Source organism: Mobula birostris, chromosome 13, assembly GCF_030028105.1.
Source record: "Mobula birostris isolate sMobBir1 chromosome 13, sMobBir1.hap1, whole genome shotgun sequence".
In the NCBI taxonomy this organism is placed as follows: Eukaryota; Metazoa; Chordata; class Chondrichthyes; order Myliobatiformes; family Myliobatidae; genus Mobula; species Mobula birostris.
This window is the reverse complement of record NC_092382.1, coordinates 68,317,472-68,335,933: the sequence shown is the minus strand read 5'-3', so window position 1 is coordinate 68,335,933 and position 18,462 is coordinate 68,317,472. Positions and strand designations below refer to the sequence as shown.

At 44.8% G+C, this 18,462-nt stretch overlaps 1 protein-coding gene across 1 annotated transcript in view; it reads right to left on the bottom strand.

Annotated features, from left to right (window-relative positions):
* Positions 1-18,462, bottom strand: part of LOC140207981 (NACHT, LRR and PYD domains-containing protein 3-like) — a 41,706-nt gene that overhangs the window by 12,020 nt on the left and 11,224 nt on the right. Inside the window, exons 9-11 of the mRNA XM_072276513.1 lie at positions 4,700-4,859; positions 3,631-3,802; positions 3,466-3,531 (exon numbers count right to left, since the gene is read on the bottom strand). Of these exons, the coding sequence (XP_072132614.1) occupies positions 3,466-3,531; positions 3,631-3,802; positions 4,700-4,859 (398 nt within the window). The remainder of the gene's footprint in view (positions 1-3,465; positions 3,532-3,630; positions 3,803-4,699; positions 4,860-18,462) is intronic.

Genomic DNA, 18,462 nt, shown 5'->3' with positions numbered 1-18,462 from the left:
CCTTTAACACAGTTCGCATTAAAGTCTGTGAACTACCGAGCTGCTTCAGTGTCTCTCACTCCACATTTGGACCATATCTGAACCTGGTGACAGGGGGTTTGCCCAACAACAGCTGCTCCCAGTCTAACCCTTTGCCATTTAATCTGGCTGCCCCAGTTTATGTTTCCCACAACCTGAACCGGATTATTGGTAGACCTCTCCTTATTCATAAACATCTGGGATCAGGCGTTGTGTTCACTCTCCCCACAGGCTCTCCCACTGAAACCCGAGTATCTTGAGGCTTACATCCCAATACCAGCTGTAGTGCGGTCTCTCCTCTAGTTCGGACATTACACACATTATTCCCAGAGTATATAGTGCCATCGGAGATTCCGAAAATATTCTTGCAGTGAGGAGGTGTGACAGAATATGTTAGGCCATCAGCCACACAGGGAAAATTAAAATTACCCCCCTACAACGAACTTTCTGCTTTTGCATCCTTCCAGAATTTGCCTACACATCAGTTCCTCTATCTCTTGATGACTACTGGGGGATGTTTAGTAAAATCCCATCAGTGATTGTATCTGTCTTGTTGTTGAGCTCTCCCCATATTGCGTCAGTGCTGAACTCCTCAGTATGTCCTCTCTGAGTGCAGCTGCGAAATTACCCAGATCAGTAAATAAACCCCTAGAACTGTATTGCCTCCTCTCTCAAATCTGAAATATCACAACTCTGGAATATCCAGATAGCACTTATGTCCCTTCCTCAAACAAGTCTTCATAAAGGCCACAACATCACACCTCCATGTGCTTATCCACTGGCAAGGTCCAACTACCTGACCCACAGCACTCTCTCCACTGAACTAACCGCTTCAGACACAACCATCTGATCATGTTCATTTACCCGGCACCGCCGGCCTTACAATGAGATTTATGAGCCTAACCTGTATCTTCCTTCGTCCGGACTAGGCAGGAGATACTGCAGCTGGACAAGTGTTTGGAATTTCAGTGGAGAGTATTCTGGACATAGAGACCATTTGTCTCAGTTATGGAAAGGGATGGTGATATTCGGAGTATTGAGGTCCTAAATCGGGGAAGGCAGATGTCAATGTAAGACAGGGTCTGGATGAAGTGTGGAAACAGTTACTGCAGCTGAACACTGACTTTACAAAAGGTCAACACGAGAACGTCTGCCGACGCTGGAAATCCAAATGTTGGAGAAGCTCAGCAGGTCAGGCAACATCGACGGAAATGAATACACTTTCTGACAATCTAATATGGAAGGATTCTGCCAGGAGTGTGTGACATCTCTCAGTGTGTCAGGAACCTGTCCGGGTGTTTGGAATCTTAGTGTGTCAGGACCCTGTCAGGGATGTATGGGGTCTCCCAGTGTCTCAGGACCCTGCTAGAGATGTGTGTGCTCTCCATTCAATTATTAGGGTGAAATCGGGAGCGTAGGAAAACAGTGATTGTTGAAATCCTTACTTTAGAAAATGTGACAGTGGTAGAAATGATGTTCTTCAATAATCAGGAAGAGAATCTGTTTCATATTCAGAAATGTGTGTGGGAATTTCACTGTCGTTACTGTTCCTTCAGTAAGCAACATAAAGAACAGTCAATAACAAGTTTGCAGGTTTGCAGAGATTTACTAAATCCATGGTGCAGGGAAATGAGGGGATTATTGTCTGAATGTGGACTGGAGAAAGCACTAACAGAGGTAACAGAGACGTGATCAGTTTGTAAAGATCCTAATTCACTAACTTCTGGTCCCATATGTAAATTAACATCTTTGGAATTTGTTCTTGAAAATGAAAGAGGCTGAACTGGGTTGTTGTTGTTTTTTTTTTTTTTTTTTTTTTTGCCGAGACTCCTTATGTTGCTGTTCAAGGGCTTCGAATAATCAGAGCTAATATGAGCTGATGCAACATTAATACATTTTGCGATATCTGCCTTTCCCTCGCCATACCCCTCTGTTAAATGTGGGGTTGTGTAATCCAACACAGTCAGTGATTATGAAGCCTTACAGTCTCGTGAGCCCATGCACTGTCCCGGGTTCCGTTTTCACCGACACGATGTGCTTACCGATATAGTGAGCTTCTCATCCACACGGCCCCAATTTAGTTAATTGCAATATTATTTATAGGCACTTTCAGTCCTTTGCACCTTCCCTGCCGGAGTCCACAACACTTGGTTTATCTGTACTAAATCCCATCTCTCAACCTTCCACAGTGTCCATCACAAAAACCGGCACACATGAATTTCAGCTTCTGTGGACTGAGCTGAGGATTTTGCCCCCATCTCAGCCTCGCTATCACTGTCTCCTGATGGACTGCCCAGGATTATTGAGTTTGCAATTAAACTGCATAACTGTAGCAGTGTTTGCACTAAGGGAGTGAAGATGTGAACAAAGTGGGGTTCGTATGCTGTTTTAGGGTTGAACAGACCAGTTGGAGTGTTACCTGGTTTTCTGATTAAAATGAAGCCAGTATTGCTATTCTGTGACTAGAACTTCAATGGACGCCCAACTCTGAGAAAATAATGATCTGCAGGAAATGAGATAGTTTAGAAAATGGTTTAGGTTGAGACTGTTCAGGAGGTGGTAGTGGCTGGCAAAACAAGGATTTGACTTTTTGGTGTGAAGAAATATCCATTTTTTTCCATTTTCTAAATCGCCCTGTTCTCCACCCAGACTCCAGTGGATGGATCTGTAGTGCGGGCCCCAGAGCTGTGTGACCACTTTCCTCAAACGCGTCAGCTCTCTGCCTCCAATGTCCTGCAATGTCCTTTCAATGTCCTTTGAAAACTCTGCCTCTAGCAAACATGTTTCCCTGTGTCTCACTGTGTTCTCTGTCACAGCGCCAATATTACAACCGTTCGTGAAACAGAGGTTAAGTTTCAGCTTTATAAACTCTGCTTCGGCCACATCTGGGCCATTGCGTAACGTTCCGATCGCCCCACTAAAGAAGGGATGTTGAGGCTTTAGAGAGGGAGCAGAAGAGGCTTACCAGGAAGCTGCCTGGTTTATAGGGCATGTGCTATTATGAAAGACTTCATAACATTGTTTTCCGTGGATCATCAGAGGCGGAGGGGAGCTCTGACACAGGGTGACAAGATTATGCCAGGCATAGATAGATCGGACAGAGAGAATCGTGTTCCTCTCGGTTCATGTGTCTATTACCAGAGCGAATACATTGATGGAGAAAGGGTTAGAGTGAACGGAGATGTGAGGGATAGATTTTTTTTTTTTTAATCAGACAGTCGTCACTGCCTGGTAAGGTGGTAGAGGCAAATTCTCCGAAGCTTTTAAGAGAGGTTTGGAGAGACACATGGATGTAAGGAAGATGGAGGCATCTGAACATTGTGTCGAAAAGAGAGATTAGTGTTTGAGGATGTTTGATTTGCTTCTTAGCTGTTTCGGCACAATATTCTTTGCCTAATGGCTTGTTCCTGTGTCGTACTCTTCAATATTCAGTGCCTGTTCACTTACCTTTCAGCTCATTGAGAATCTTGAGTAAACCTTGAGCGGGATTTGATCGATAGGAGGGATCAGAACCTGTTTGAATTGAAACAAATTGAGCAAATGAGTTGTGTAAAATTGTAAGTTGTGATGTGTTGCAATCCAAATTTTAATTAATCTCTGATATTATCTCACCATAAATCTGTATTTCCTTCAGTATTTTGTCCAGCTTTGGGACACCATTCCGCATTTTCACAAAGGTTTCCCACATCACCCTCCGGGCGCGGGAGCCTTTCTCCATCACCAGGCTCAGGAGGAGTTTAGAACTGTCAGCCCGCTCTCCCTGGTCAGCAAGATCTGAGATTTTCTGTGAAGAGTAACAGTGAACATATTGGGGACTGAACGATTCACACAGAGAATGAGAAGTAAATAATGTGCTCTGTAACGGGATCACACTGAGCAGTCACCCGGGCGGGTGCTGATTCTGTCTGGACATGGACTGTACATTCTAAGTGCAGAGCACACGGAGGGACATTCACCGTGAACCTGGTCCACCGGTCAATGAGATCCTGGCTGGTCTGTGACCGCTTAATTGACGTGGCACCAAATCCATAAATAGTTCCTCACCAGATTTGACGGTGTAAAGAGAAATCAGAAAATAACGATCACAGATGAAGGAAGAAGTCAGGAGGTTTTCAAAAAAGAGTGAGCAGTCTCAGGGAGGTTTCAGTCCGCCAGTGTCCAACCTGACAGCGGATTACCGGCTGACACCTGTCGCCTTTCCATTGCCTTTGCCGGTGGAGGTTTATTCAGTGATTACACATTACAACATGGCAGTATTCCCCCATCCACACTGTCTGCAGTTACAGATTGCAACACAATCATCTCCACGCAGAACAGAACACACTCGAGCTCCTGTGACGTTCACTGATGATGTCCAGGTTCTCACTGACATCCCGCAGTCACACTGTACAACCTTCGCAATCTGAAACCTCCGGTCATATTTCCATTTAATACCGTAATCCTACACAGCTGTTACCTGCTGAACTCACTCTGAACATTGAACAGCTACCCGCCAGTCCGTAGGGTCTTTTCTCCTCTTTCTATCACTGGTTCAGATTCACATGTTTGTGATTCTATGTACTGTATTTATTTCCCAGTTGTTCTTTTATCTAATTCCATATCCGACGAGTCAGCTTTCCGACACGCATCCCATCAGTCCTGTTATGTGGGAAACTTCAAACACATTCTCCCTCCTACTCACCCGGTGTTCCTCTCCACTGAACTGATTCTCTGCCGTTAACGCCAGGCTCACTCCATACACCCCTCTTTCCATCGCCTGCTCCAGCCTGTCCCGGTAGAATTCCGTCAAATGCAGCAGCTGGGCATCGTTCCAGCTTGCCAGGAGCTCGGTGATCACTGAGCTCGGATCTGTGAAGGAAAATGGGGAAAATTAAAGAAATTATCGACCCCCTATTGGGCAGCAACTTTCTTTGTGGAACATAAAGATTGTACGGCAGGTCACCAAACACAGTCAGAGATATATGTAGGAGGGGGAGAGGGATCTGAATTTTACTATTTTCGCTGTCGCACCTGATTCTCACCGCCTCCTTTCTGTTTAACATCGCCTGGCATTGACACCTATGGCAATATATGGTTTGAGTCTACATAGAAACACAATTTGACATCCTGAGCAATGCAATTCCACCCATAACATCGCGGCATATTGTCCAGAACCACGACATTTTCTCCGGCAGGATTTTAACATCATTATTAGCGCCTAATCTCCGGTCAAGATACATTTACACATTCATCTGGCTGTTATGAGATAGTTACATGGCACCTTGTTTAACACAACGCAGACGCACCAGATATCAAAAACAGCAAGCTGGCAAAAGCAGATTTGCAATAACTAAAGCAAAATGTTGGAATTATTGAACAAGACAGACAGTACGTTGATACATCAGATTGAAGACCGCGTAATCAAAGCTGAGCCTATCTGTAGCAGCCATGTACCTACTCTCTATCTGCGTTGTATTCTGTGCTTCGTATTTATGATTTCCTTATGCTCCGGAGTGGGGTGGTGGCGGGTAAAAGTGAAGGGAATCAGTTTCATATTTGTGCTTTGTTCACAGCTGGGAACTGACGGATATCATATATTTTATTATTATCCACTCAAATACACTGAACTTACACTTCGGTAGACTTCCGTTTCATTGCTACCAGATTGTAGGTTTTCTGATTTCTAATAAGGGATCGAATACACCAACCTTTACCATCACCAACTTTTGTAATCAATATCGGAGCTGAGAGCACGTCATACAACTATAACAAATCCGTGGGGGTCGCCAATAATGAAAATTGGGTTTGGATACACTCTCAACAAATGTTTCTCGATCTGACGATTATTTTCAATACAAGACCATAAGATTTAGGAGCAGAAGTAGACATTTCGGCCCATCCAGTCCGCTCCGCCATACAATCATAGACTGATCTAATTCTTCCAGTCATCCCCACACCCCTGCCTTCTCCCCCATACCCTTCAATGTCCTGGCTGATCAACAACCTATCCCTTGCTGCCTTAAATACACCCAATGATTTGGCATCCACAGCCTCCCGTGGCAACAAATTCAATAGATTTACCACCCTTTGACTAAAGTAAGTTCTTCATACCTCAGTTCTAAATGGTCGTCCTTCAATCCTGAGGTTGTGCCCTCTTGTCCTAGAATCCCCTAACATGGGAAATAACTTTGCCATATCTAATCTGCTCAGACATCATAACATTCAGAATGTTTCAATGAGATCCCCCTCATTCTCCTGATCTCCAGGGAATACAGCCCAAGAGCTGCCAGGCGTTCCTCATATGGTAACCCTTTCATTCCTGGAATCATTATTGTGAATCTTCTCTGAATCCACTCCAATGTCAGTATCTCCTTTCTAAAATAAGGAGCCCAAAACTGCACACAATATTCCAAGCGTGGTCTCATGAGTGCCTTATAGAGCCTCAACATCACATCCCTGCTCTTATATTCTATACCTCTAGAAATGAATGCTAACATTGCATTCGCCTTCTTCACTACCGACTGAAACTGGAGGTTAATCCTGCTGTCATTTGTAATCCACATCCCGGCTGCTGTTTGGAGGCCTGTATATAACTCCCATTAGGGTAATTTTACCCTTTCCATTTGTTAACTCAACCCATATAGACTCTACACCTTCCGATGGTATTTCAGCCCTTTCTAATGATTTAATATTATTTCTTATAGAGAGGGCCGTATCACCATATATCTGCCTAATAAAGTATCTTTCCGATACATGGTATATCCTTGGACGTTCAGTTCTCAATGGCAGCCATTCTTTAGCCAAGATTCAGTGATGGCCACAACGTCATAGTTGCAAATCTGTGGCTGAATTTCAAGATCGTCCATTTTAATCCCTATGCTGCGTGCGTTCAAATACAACACTCACAGTCCAGTATTGTTTGCTTTCTCTTTTAATTGCACCACGAGTCTATTACCCTGTACCTCATGCCTCTGGCTGTGATTAAGCCTGAGCTCCTGCCTGTCCTTTCTAACATCCCGCTGGAGGTTACCTTCGATTTATTTCTGTTTTCCCCTTCCTCAGCCCTATTACTCCGGTTCGCCTCCCCCCACCCCCACACGGCCACCTAGTTTAAACCCTGCCTAACAGCTCCATTAACCCTGCTTACCCGGATATTTTGGCTTCAGGTGTAACCCGTCCTTTTAGTACAGGTCGTCCCTCCCCCAGAAGTGGCCTCAGTGATCCAGGAACCGGAAGTCCTGCCCCCTTCACCAGTTTCTCAGCCAAGCATTAATTTTCCTGATCATGACATTGATGAAAACACTATCAGGAGATCACTAATAGGAAATTTTAGAACTATTAGGACACGACGCTGTGCCCGTTTCTATTCCTAAACTTTCCATGTACGATCGCGTAGCAACAAGTTTTCAAGAGTCATCAGATCTTACTGTTTCTAAAATCAAACGTCATTGAAATTTGAACACCGCATGCAAATAGAATGATCTCAATGAACAAATATATAATCGTCCCTCACACCGCAACATCTGGAGGTGATATCCTTCTATTCACAGTAAGACCATTAGTAAAACGAGTATAATAAGACTATATGACCCATCCAGTCCAATCCAACCTTATTCTCTTGCGTTCCAACTTATACCCTCAATGTCCTGACAATCAATTACATAACAGTCTCTGCTGTATAACAATGACCGCCTCCAACAGCCTGTGTGGCAACAAATTCCACAGATTAACCATCCATTGGCTGAAAAAATTCCTCTCATCTCAGATGTAAAGGGAAGTCTCTCTACTCTGAAGGTGCAACCTCGGACTTCAGACTCTCTGACTAATGGATATATCCTCTCCATGTCCACTCTATTCAGGCTATTCAACATTCAGAGGTTTAAGTAAGATCCCACCCAGTCCCGTCGCTCTGAACTCCACTGAGCACAGAACCAGAACCATCAAACTCTCCTCACAGTTAAAGCCCTTTATTCCTGTGATCATTCTTGTGAACAGTGTTAACAATAACTGTACTGAACACATTTTCAGGAATAGCAGGCAAAACGTAAATAATTATGAAAGTCATTTTCATTCTTATACCCAATAACTCTAACAATAAATACAACGTACTTTTGACCTCCCTCCCTAGCCAGTGCTCCTCAGTCCCTCACTATTAAAGAAACTCAATATTTCTGTTCTCATATCTCCCACATTGGGCTCCAGCTGACCTGTTGATCCCACTCACTCCTTTTGCTTCGGTGACCCTGAACCCTCTTGACAAGAGACACAGATCAGAGGACAGTACAGCACAGGAACAGGTCCTTCGGCCCTCAATGTTGTTCTTAACCAATCAATTTAGCAATCAAATAGCCAGTGAAACTAATCTCTTCTGCGGACACAATGTCCATATCCTTCCATTTTTCACGCATTCATGAGGCGATCTAAATCTCTCTTAAAAGTCCCGCCCCACACCATATATCTGCCACTCCTATCGCCCCTGGCAGCATGTTCCAACGACGCACCACTCTCTGTGCAAGAAACTGTTACCCTTCACGCCACTTTTCAAATTAACCCTCTCACCTTAAATGCATGGCCTCTGTTCTTAGACATTTTAACCATTGTCTAAATATGCCTCTCATAATCTTATAAACCTTGATGAAGATTCAAACCAGCCTGAACCTCTCCAGAGAAACTCCATCTTTAACCAACTTTTCATTACACTTCATGCCCTCTATTCTAGGAAATATCCTGGTAAACCTCTTCTGCGCACTCTTCAAAGTCCAGACATCCTTCCTTTTATGAAGCGACCAGAACTGTATGAAATAGTCCAGATGTGGCCTAAGTCAAGTTTTATGAAGCTGCAACATAACTTCCGGAATTCTGAATGCAATATCTTGACTAATAATGCCATTTGCCCTTTTAATCCCCCCTGTCCATCTGTGTTGTCTCTTTCAGGGAGCAATGAACTTGGACTCCAAGGTCCCTGTGCTTATGGACACTGGTAAAGGTCCTAAATTTAACAGTGTACTGTCTCATTCCATTTGATCTACCGAGGTGCCAAGATGATCATCACTGCTCAAATCTCACTGAGTTTTATCAGGTCCTGTGGAATTTTATTGCTGAGTTCGCAAGTACGGGAAGGAACAGATGCAGAGAAGGACTGACTTGTAGCAGCATCACAGACAAGTTCATTCAGATAACACACGGTACATAAATTATGCAGTTCTGTTTCACTATCAATATAGAAATACAAATTTTATGTCATTAACAATATACAAATATATATTTTGTATCAATAACCGTAAGTTTACATTATATTATCAACAGCCACTGGGACATCCTGTAGGCCCAGGAAGGGTCTGGTTATTCCTTCTCTTTAAACACACAGACAACAGGAATAGGAGCAGGCCGCTCGTCCCCTTGGGACTGTCCTGCATTGAATAAGTCCCCGGGTTAGTCCACTACTACCTTCCAACACCACTCCTATCCCCACTTTCCGCTATCAAGCCGATAGGCCGAGCGGACTCCTCCTCCCTCTCAGCGATACATCTGACACCATCTGCAGGAGACTCTTCACAAACGCCTCCAACTTTCCTCGGATAGAAATGGCAATAAATCAACAAGCGGGACATTTACTTTGAGTTTTGTTCTGCTCCGACAGGGAGGCCGGTGTGGGAAGGTAACGGACTCAGCCGGGGTAACACCCTCTCGGCTGGTGCGTCTCCGCTATTGGGTGTAAGCACTGACTGACATCTCTTCACATCAATGGAAATAACCTGGCTCTTAAGTTCTCTGTTGACAGCGGCGGTGCGGGTGGGGGGTCACGTGCTTAGTCCTTCAGCCGTTCGCCCGTCTCGGCGCGAGCCGGGTAGCGCGTGTATGACGTAAGGTAGCGCCTGTATGACGCAAGGTACCGCACACATGGCGTCAGATCCCGGTGAGGGGGAGCATGATATTTTAAAACACCTGAATAGAAGTTTAATATGATTGCAGGCGGATAACAAAATCAGTCATTTGTTTCGTCTGGCTGTGCCGTTGCTGGTGGAGCGGGTAGCATGCTGGTTGTCTCCAAATGGATCACAAAAGCACAGATAATTTGTGAAGGACTTCTAGTGCAATTTAGTTTCGCGTAGCTTTAAGAGTGCAGGATCTCGTTGTTCAGTATTTTGAAAATCATCTGTTTTACTTGTTATGTACCCCTAGGTGTCATTTTTTTACGGACTATACCTTTAAAAAGAGAGAGAGAGAGAGTTTTTCAACACAATCACCTTGTTAAAAACAGAGAGAGAGGCGAAGACTGCCTTGAGATAGTGTTATGGTTTCTCTGCAGCATTTTTACACTTTTGCAAGGACACTGCCAGCTTCTGTGTTCTTAAAGAGAGAGGAGGGAGGAGCTAATTGATGGATAGCTGGTGTTCAGCATGGTGAGATAAATAGAAGGTCAGCTAATAGACTGAAGGGCACATGGTTTTGGACACTAGATGAGATTTGAGTGCCCAGAGAAAAGTTGGTGTTTGGAGGATCGGTCAGGTGAATCGATTAGTGATTCTCGCAGTGTGGAAAAGGTGTGACCAGTGGGAAGTTATTTGTGTGACCAATCCTCGCCTGGGTTGATAACTCACACACTGAAGACGGTCTCCTTTTTTTGTGGTCACATTCGGTGACTTTAAAGGAAGAGAAGAGGGGAGTGGAGGGTTTGAAACAGAAGAAACCTAGTGACAAAGAGGTCACTGTTTGGACTCTCTCTCTCTCTAAGTAGCTCATAAGGGTGAGTTTGAGTTCCTTTCGAATACGAAGGTGTGACTGTCACGTAGTTAATCCACAAGAATGGGTTCTCTGGTGAGGGGAGTACCTTTGTGATTACCACTTGTGTGTTACCCTTGTCTGGGTGTGGTAGTTCACTGAAGAAAGGCACACCCGTGGCAAATCACTGTTGGAGTTGTTTCGTATGTCGTGGGACTGGATAAGCGGCTGTCACGTTTTGTGATTGGGGTTGGTTCCCTTGAATAGGGTCCCATTACAATAAGCTACAGTTGGTGATAATCCATATGTGGATTCTGTTGGAATATCCTGTGGCCACCACTTTGGGATGACCCGTAGCTGAATTCGTGTGTGGTACCACTTGTGTTGAAAGGATATTCGTTGAAGATCACTGTCGGTGATACTTCGTGTGTGGAATGGAACAACTTCGGAGAAAAAAAAACGACTACTATTGTTATCTTGTATTTCTGTCATGGAATCCGTGGAATATCGACGAAATTCCCTTCTCTCGACATTTACCCTGGATTACAAATATCTCCCTTTCTCCACCACTACTCAACTCAATACCACTAACTGAACTGAATTTTACCCATCACCGTAAGGTTGTATCTATTTACCCATAGGCTTGAAGAAGCCTGGTTTCTATATTTCCACACTTCCATACATATAATCTTTGCTAAACTGTTTAATATATCTGAACTGATATAACTGTATTGTGTAGTTATTAATAAATAGCATTAGTAAGCAGCAATACCAAACTCTAAAGTTTTTTTTTTTCTTTTTCCGCTGGTTCTTTAACCGGTCACAGGGTACGTAACATAGTAATGTAAACCAGAATTGCCAGCCGGGTCTACACACTTTCTATTAGTCAACAGAAAACCTACAGTCTTTAAATTGTGGCAAACTCAACACTCTGACAATGTAGACCATGGTTTCCCCTTCCTGTAAAATCCAGGGATCATTCACACAGCTGGTCGTTGAGAGGAATTATGTTTGTTGTTAAAGTTTGCTCAGAGTCGGGTGGATGGCGTTGATGTAGAGGTCGGGAGTGTTACAGACAAAGAGCCGGAGGGATAACGGAGAGTGGGTCCGCGGGTATCTCCAGCCACTGCCGGCTGCGTGAGGTCTGCTGCCCACTGGTTGGGCCGAGGGGGCGGTGTCGGGAGCCGTGGTGAACTCCAACTATAAGCAGGCCCGATGCCGAACCGAAGTGTTTCCATCTGGTGGCGGTGAGGCAGGGGCTGATCTCGGTTTTTTGTAAATCGAAGGCCGGTTGCAGTGGGAAAAGGTCGAGATTGAGTTATGACGGAAGGCCTTAGGCTCCGGGATCTTCTGTCCCGCAGACCGGATTTAGATTTGCGCTCGAGCAGGAACTGTGGGACCAGTTACAGTACCTGAGGCCGCCCAAACTGGGAGAGGGTTTTCGGGTGAAGGGGACCTGTCTGTGTGTTGGTAGGGGATATGGGTGGACGTGTGGGTGTGTGGTGAGTGTGGGTAGGGTGTGGGTCCGTAGACGGTGGGTGGAGGGGTGGACTGTTGGGATGATTGGTAGTTCTATCACCCGGGGAAGATGGGGCCCCGGGCAAATTAAGGTGTAAACCAGAGAGGGTCTGGTCCATTGGATCTGACAGGATATGTGCCCTTTCAGGAAGCAACAATTCTCTCTACATATTAATTACTGTCTAATCTTCTTTTTAACATTGTGTTTATTACAGACCCCCAGAGTCTGGGGTCAGCTGTCACCGTCGTGGACTGGAAGTGCAAACTGGGAAGTGGGGTGGGGTATCAGTGACCTCTGCATCGGAGAAGTACTCGGGTTTGTACAACCTCTTGTGAGATATAAATATCCTTACAGTGCATTCAGATCTGGTGACATATCTAGAGTTTGCAAAGGGAAAGATAGTCGGGTCACGGATAAGAAGAGAGTGTTTTAACTGGGAAAACATGGTCACCAGGACAGGAGCTGTTTAATAGATGGTTTTGGTTGTTTTTTATATGATCTCGCAGATAATGAGGAAGAGGCTACAGGAAGAGAGTGAGCCCGGAGTACACCCGAAGCTGTCCAAGTCAGACAGGGAGATGAACTGTGATGTGGTTTCCTTTGCAATGGTGACAAGCAATCGTCTCAAGCCAGGAGTGAGGTGCTAAGTTAAATGGCAGGACTTCCAGGGTTGTGATCTCAGGATTGCTAACGGTGACATGTGCCAGTGAGGTCAGAAATAGTAAATCTATGCAGTTTAATACGTGACAAAGGAGTTCGTTTAGGAGGGAGGGCATAAGATTTCTGGATCACTGAGCTCTCTTCCAGGAAAGTTTTACTTGTACAGAAGAGATGATGTGCACCTGAATGGGAAGGGGAATAATATCCTAGAAGTAAGGTCTGTTACTGCTGCATCGTACGCGTTTAAATTGGAATTGCAGGGTGGATGGGAACCCGGGTGCCAGAACAGTTAGTGGAGAGGTCGTGGAGGTATTTGTTGGTAAGACAGACAAAAGTAGAATCAAAATGTTAAGCAAGGTGTGACTAGAGTCCCCAGTTGTGTATATTACAATGCAAAAAGTATCGTAGGAGAGGTGGATAATAACGCTGAAAATAGGGTTGCTGGTTTACAAACAGATGCAATGTGAAGTGAGGAGTGGCTCTAGATATAGCATAATTGCAGTCAACAGGATGGGTTGCAACGTAAAAGGCAGACAAAATCGAAAAGGTGAATACAGGTATCTTAATGTGCGCAGCATAGGGAATAAGGTAGATGAACCTGAAACACAGTGGCAGATTGGCTGGCATGATGTTGTAGGCATCATGGAAATATGGCTGAACGATTATAGCTGGGAACTTAATATCTAAGGGTACGTATTGTATCGAAAGGACATGCAAGAAGGTAGAGTGGAAGGAGTTGCTCTATTGGAAAAAAAAAAGAATTAAATCAGAGATTCAGGGAGCTAGGGCTTTACTCTCTGGAGAGAAGGAGGATGAGAGGAGACATGATAGAGGTATACAAGATACAGTATTAAGAGGAATAGATAGAGTGGATAGCCAGCGCCTCTTCCCCAGGGCACCACTGCTCAATACAAGGGGACATGGCTTTAAGGTAAGGGGTGGGAAGTTCAAGGGGGATATTAGAGGAAGGTTTTTTTTATTCAGAGAGTTGTTGGTGTGTGGAATGCACTGCCGGAATCAGTGGTAGAGGCAGATACACTAGTGAAATTTAAGATACTACTAGACAGGTATATGGAGGAGTTTAAGATCGGGTGTTATATGGGAGGCAGGGTTTGAGGGTCGGCACAACATTGTGGTCCAAAGGGCCTGTACTGTGCTGTACTATTCTATGTTCTATGTTTCAAATTATTACAAAGAGGTGACATAGTTTTGGAAGGTGTTGAATCATTGTGAATAGAACTAAGGAACAGCAGGGTAAAAGATCTGGATGGGAGTTAAATACAGGCCCCCAAACAATAGTAAGGAAGTGGTCTACAAACTACAAAGGGTGATAGAAAGTACATGCGAAAAGAACAGTGTTAAAATAGCCATGGAAGGTTTCCGTATACAGGTAGATTAGAAGATTATGTTGGTGTTAGATCCCAAGAAGGGGAATTTATAGAATGCCTACGCAATGGCTTTTTAGAGCGGTTCGTGAATAATCCCAGCTATTCTGGATTAGATGTTGTGCAATGAACCAGAATCGATTAGAGAACTTCAGGTAAAAGAATCCTGAGGAGAAAGTGGTGATATTATGAAAGAATTCACCACGAAGTATGAGAAGGAGAGGCTGAAGTCAGATTTATCATTGTTATGGTAGAGTAAAGGGAATTGCAGAGGCATAAGGGAGGAGTTGGGCAGAATTAATTGGAACAGAACTCGACAGGGATAACGGCAGAACAGCAATGGCTGGAATTTCCGGAAGCAATTCGAAAGGCACAGGGTATATACATCCCAAAGTGGAAGTAATATTCGAAAGTAAAGATAACACAAACGTGTATAACAAGAGCAGTTAAAGCCAACATAAAAGCCAAACAGAGAGCATACAACAGAGCAAGTAGTAGTGGGAAGTTAGAGGATTGGGTTCTTTTTCGAACCAACGGAAAACAACTGGAAAAGAAAGACATTAAGACAGTAACGATGGACGAGGAAAGTTAGCTTGACAATAATATTAATGAGGATACCAAAAGGTTCTTCAGAAATATCAAGTGTAAAGGATCAATTTCGGTAGCAGGTGGTTCTGGAATTCAGCTGTGACGGGACCTGCACAGAACATAGAACAGCACAGGAATAACATCTTCAGCCCACAGCGTTGGTGCCAGCATGATGCCACATTAAACTCGTCCCACCTGCCTCTGGTGGTAATTATTCCCCCCATTCCCTGAATGTTGAAATTTGTCCACCAGTCATTAAAGTTTATGGCCTCTAATCTAGGATATGAGTTGCATTTCTCTTCAGCTCCCACTGAGGCCTTCACATCTTTCCTGTAATGGGGGAGAGAATTGCACCAATACTCCAAGGGGAGCTAACCCGAAGTTTTATACAGCTGCGACCCATAAAGACTCACATTCAGGGAACTATGGACATGGACATCAAAATCCCTCCAGGCATGAATGATGTAAGCGGCGTGACCTTTTCTCTATACCTCCCCGAGATATTTGATCTCCTGCACTGCAACAACGCACACTTCTTTGGATTGAACTCTATCTGATATTTTCCCATCCGCATCTGCAACTGATCTCTATCCCATTGGATTCTTCGACACGCCTCTTCACTCCCTTCAACTCAGAGCCTCATTTCAACATCATTAACCTCATCTCTCCCTTTCAGACTAAATTTACAACAGTTCCCATCAAGGTCCACAGGTGCTGCCATCGTTGAATGTATTAGCCTTTTGGAAAACGCCGGACCGAAATTCGGATCAGCTGATATTTAATCGACCCCACATGCCAGATGGGGATATTCCCAATAACAGCTGCTCACAATCTAAGCCTTTGCTGTTTAATCTGCGTTCCCCGAAGTTATCTTTCCCATACCCAATACTCCACACCCGACTCTTGGCAGTGTGGAGGATCAGAGGGATCTTGGAGTCCGAATCCATAGGATGCTGAAAGGTGCTAAGTATGTTGACTGTGTGATTAAGAAGGCATACGGTGCATTGGCCTTCATCAATCGTGGGATTGAGTTTAAGAGCAGAGAGGTAATGTTGCAGCTATATAGGACCCTAGTCAGACTACACTTGGAGTATTGTTCTCAATTGTGCTCGCCTGACTACAGGAAGGATGTGGAAACGACAGAAAGCGTCCAAAGAAGATTTACAAGGATTTTGGCTGGATTGGGAAGCATGCTTTATGAGAATAGGTTGAGTGAACTCGGCCTTTTCTCATTGGAGTGATGGAGGATGAGAGGTCACCTGATATAGGTGTATAAGAAGATAAGGGGCATTGATTGTGTGGATAGCCAGAGACCTTTTCCCAGTGCTGAAATGGTTAACACGAGGAGCATAGTTTGAAGGTGCTTGGAAATAGGTACAGAGGGGATGTCAAGGGTAAGTTTTTTTTTTTGCGCAGAGAATGGTAGGTGTGCGGAATGCACTGCCAGTGGCGGTGGTGGAAGCGGATATCAGAGGGTCTTTTAAGAGCCACTTGGATAGGCACATGGAGCTTAGTAAAACAGAGGACTATGCGCTGGGGAAAAATCTCGGCAGCTTCTAGAGTAGGTTACATGGTCGGAACAGCACTGTGGGCCGAAGGGCTTCTGATATGTTGTTAATTTCTATGTTCTATGTTCTATATACCATATCCATAGGGCAGGGAAACTGAGGGGTTTGTTGTCTGAATGTGGACTAGAAAAGCATTAACAGTGGTGGTAGAGACGTGAGAAGATCGTAAACTTCATGATTCATCGATCTCTTTGCAATGAGAGAGACTGACCCAGTGTTCTGGTCGAGATTCCTCACGTTTCTGTTCAAGAGCTTCAAATATTCAAATAAAACATGGGCTACTGTAAGATTAGAACCTTTTGCAATATCTGTCCTTCCTTTGCCCTCTCCTCGTAAGTGTGGCGTTGAGTGATCCAACTCAGTCTGCGATTATGAAGCCTTACAATCTCTTGTGCCCATGTACTGCCCCGGGCTCCATTTTCACAGGCACGATGCGCTTACGGAGGTAGTGAGCTCCTCATCCAGCCGATCACAATTTAATTAATTGCAATATTATTTCTAGATATTTTCAGTCCTTTGCACCCTCCCTGCCGCAATCCGACAACCATCGGTTTCTCTGTCCTAATTCCCATCTCTCACCCTTCCACAGTGTCCATCAAACAACACAGACACACATGAAGTTCAGCTTCTGTGCACTGAGCTGAGTATTTTGTCCCCCATCTCAGCCTCACTGACACTGTCTCCTTATGGACTGCCCAAGATTATTAAGTGTGAACTTACATTGAATAACTGTGGTTGTGTTTGCACTGAAGGAGTGTAGATATGAACAGAGTGGGTTCCATATGCTGCTTTGGGGTTGAACAGACCAGTTTGGGATGTTAAATGCTTTTCTGATTAAATGGATTCTGTCATTGTTTTCTCTCTGACGAGAGCTTCAATGGACTCCCAATTCTAAAATTGGCAACTTCTAGGATCAGAAGGAACTTTAAAAAGTGATTTAGGATGAGGGCTGTTCCGGGGTTTGGGTGGCTGTCGGGGAATGATTTCACCTTTCGCAGTGAAAAAAGGAAAAACTGACGTTCACTCCTCCAGCGTCGTCATCTCCACCCTGACTCCGGTGGAGGGACCTGTCGTTGCGGGACCCAGAGAGGTGTGTTCCCTTGCAGCAAACACTCCAACATTCTGTGTTGTTCCTCATAATGTCATAAGATCATAAGATATAGGAGCATAAGCATGCCGTTCGGCCCATCGAGGCTGCTCCGCCATTCAATCATGGTCTGCTCCAATTCTTCCACTCATTCCGACTCCCCTGCATTCATCTCATACCCTTTGATGCCCTGGCTGATCATGAAGCTATCTATCTATGCCTTAAATACACCCAGTGACCTGGCTTCCGCTACCGCCCGTGGCAATAAATTCCACGGATTTGCCACCCTCTGACTAAAGTAATTTCTCCGCGTCTCAGTTCTAAACGGACGTTCTTCAATTCTGAAGTCGTGCCCTCTGTCCTATAATCCCCTACCATGGGAAATAACTTTGCCATATGCAATCTGTTCAGGCCTTTTAACATTCGGAATGTTGCTATGATATCTCCCCTCATTCTCCGAAACTCCAGGGAATACAGCCCAAGAGCTGCCTGTCACAATGGCGGGGGCACTGGGTGCAAGGGTCGACCCAAATGCAAGACACGTCTTGTGAGGTTACTTAGATTTAGTTTATTGGTCGATACCAGGAGAGCTAGGCAGGAGCAGGAGTAGCGAACTGGACAAGGACTACGACTAGGCTGGGACCAGGGGTCCGGGCTTGGACTCGGAATTGGATCCCAGAACTAGAGGAGACATGAAGAGGCTAGGGTATGGACTCCGACCCAGAAACTGGGCAAGGACCCAGTACCTGGGTCTTGCCTCGGGCTCGGACCCCAGAACAAGGCAGGGACATGACATGGGCTAGGGAGAGGAGGAACATGGGAACACAGAGCCTCGGTCTCGGGAGAGCAGGTACATGGAACCATTGACACATACACATAACACAGAGTCGGGACCCCTCCTTTGTTACAGGACATAGGGCCGGGACTCATGACACT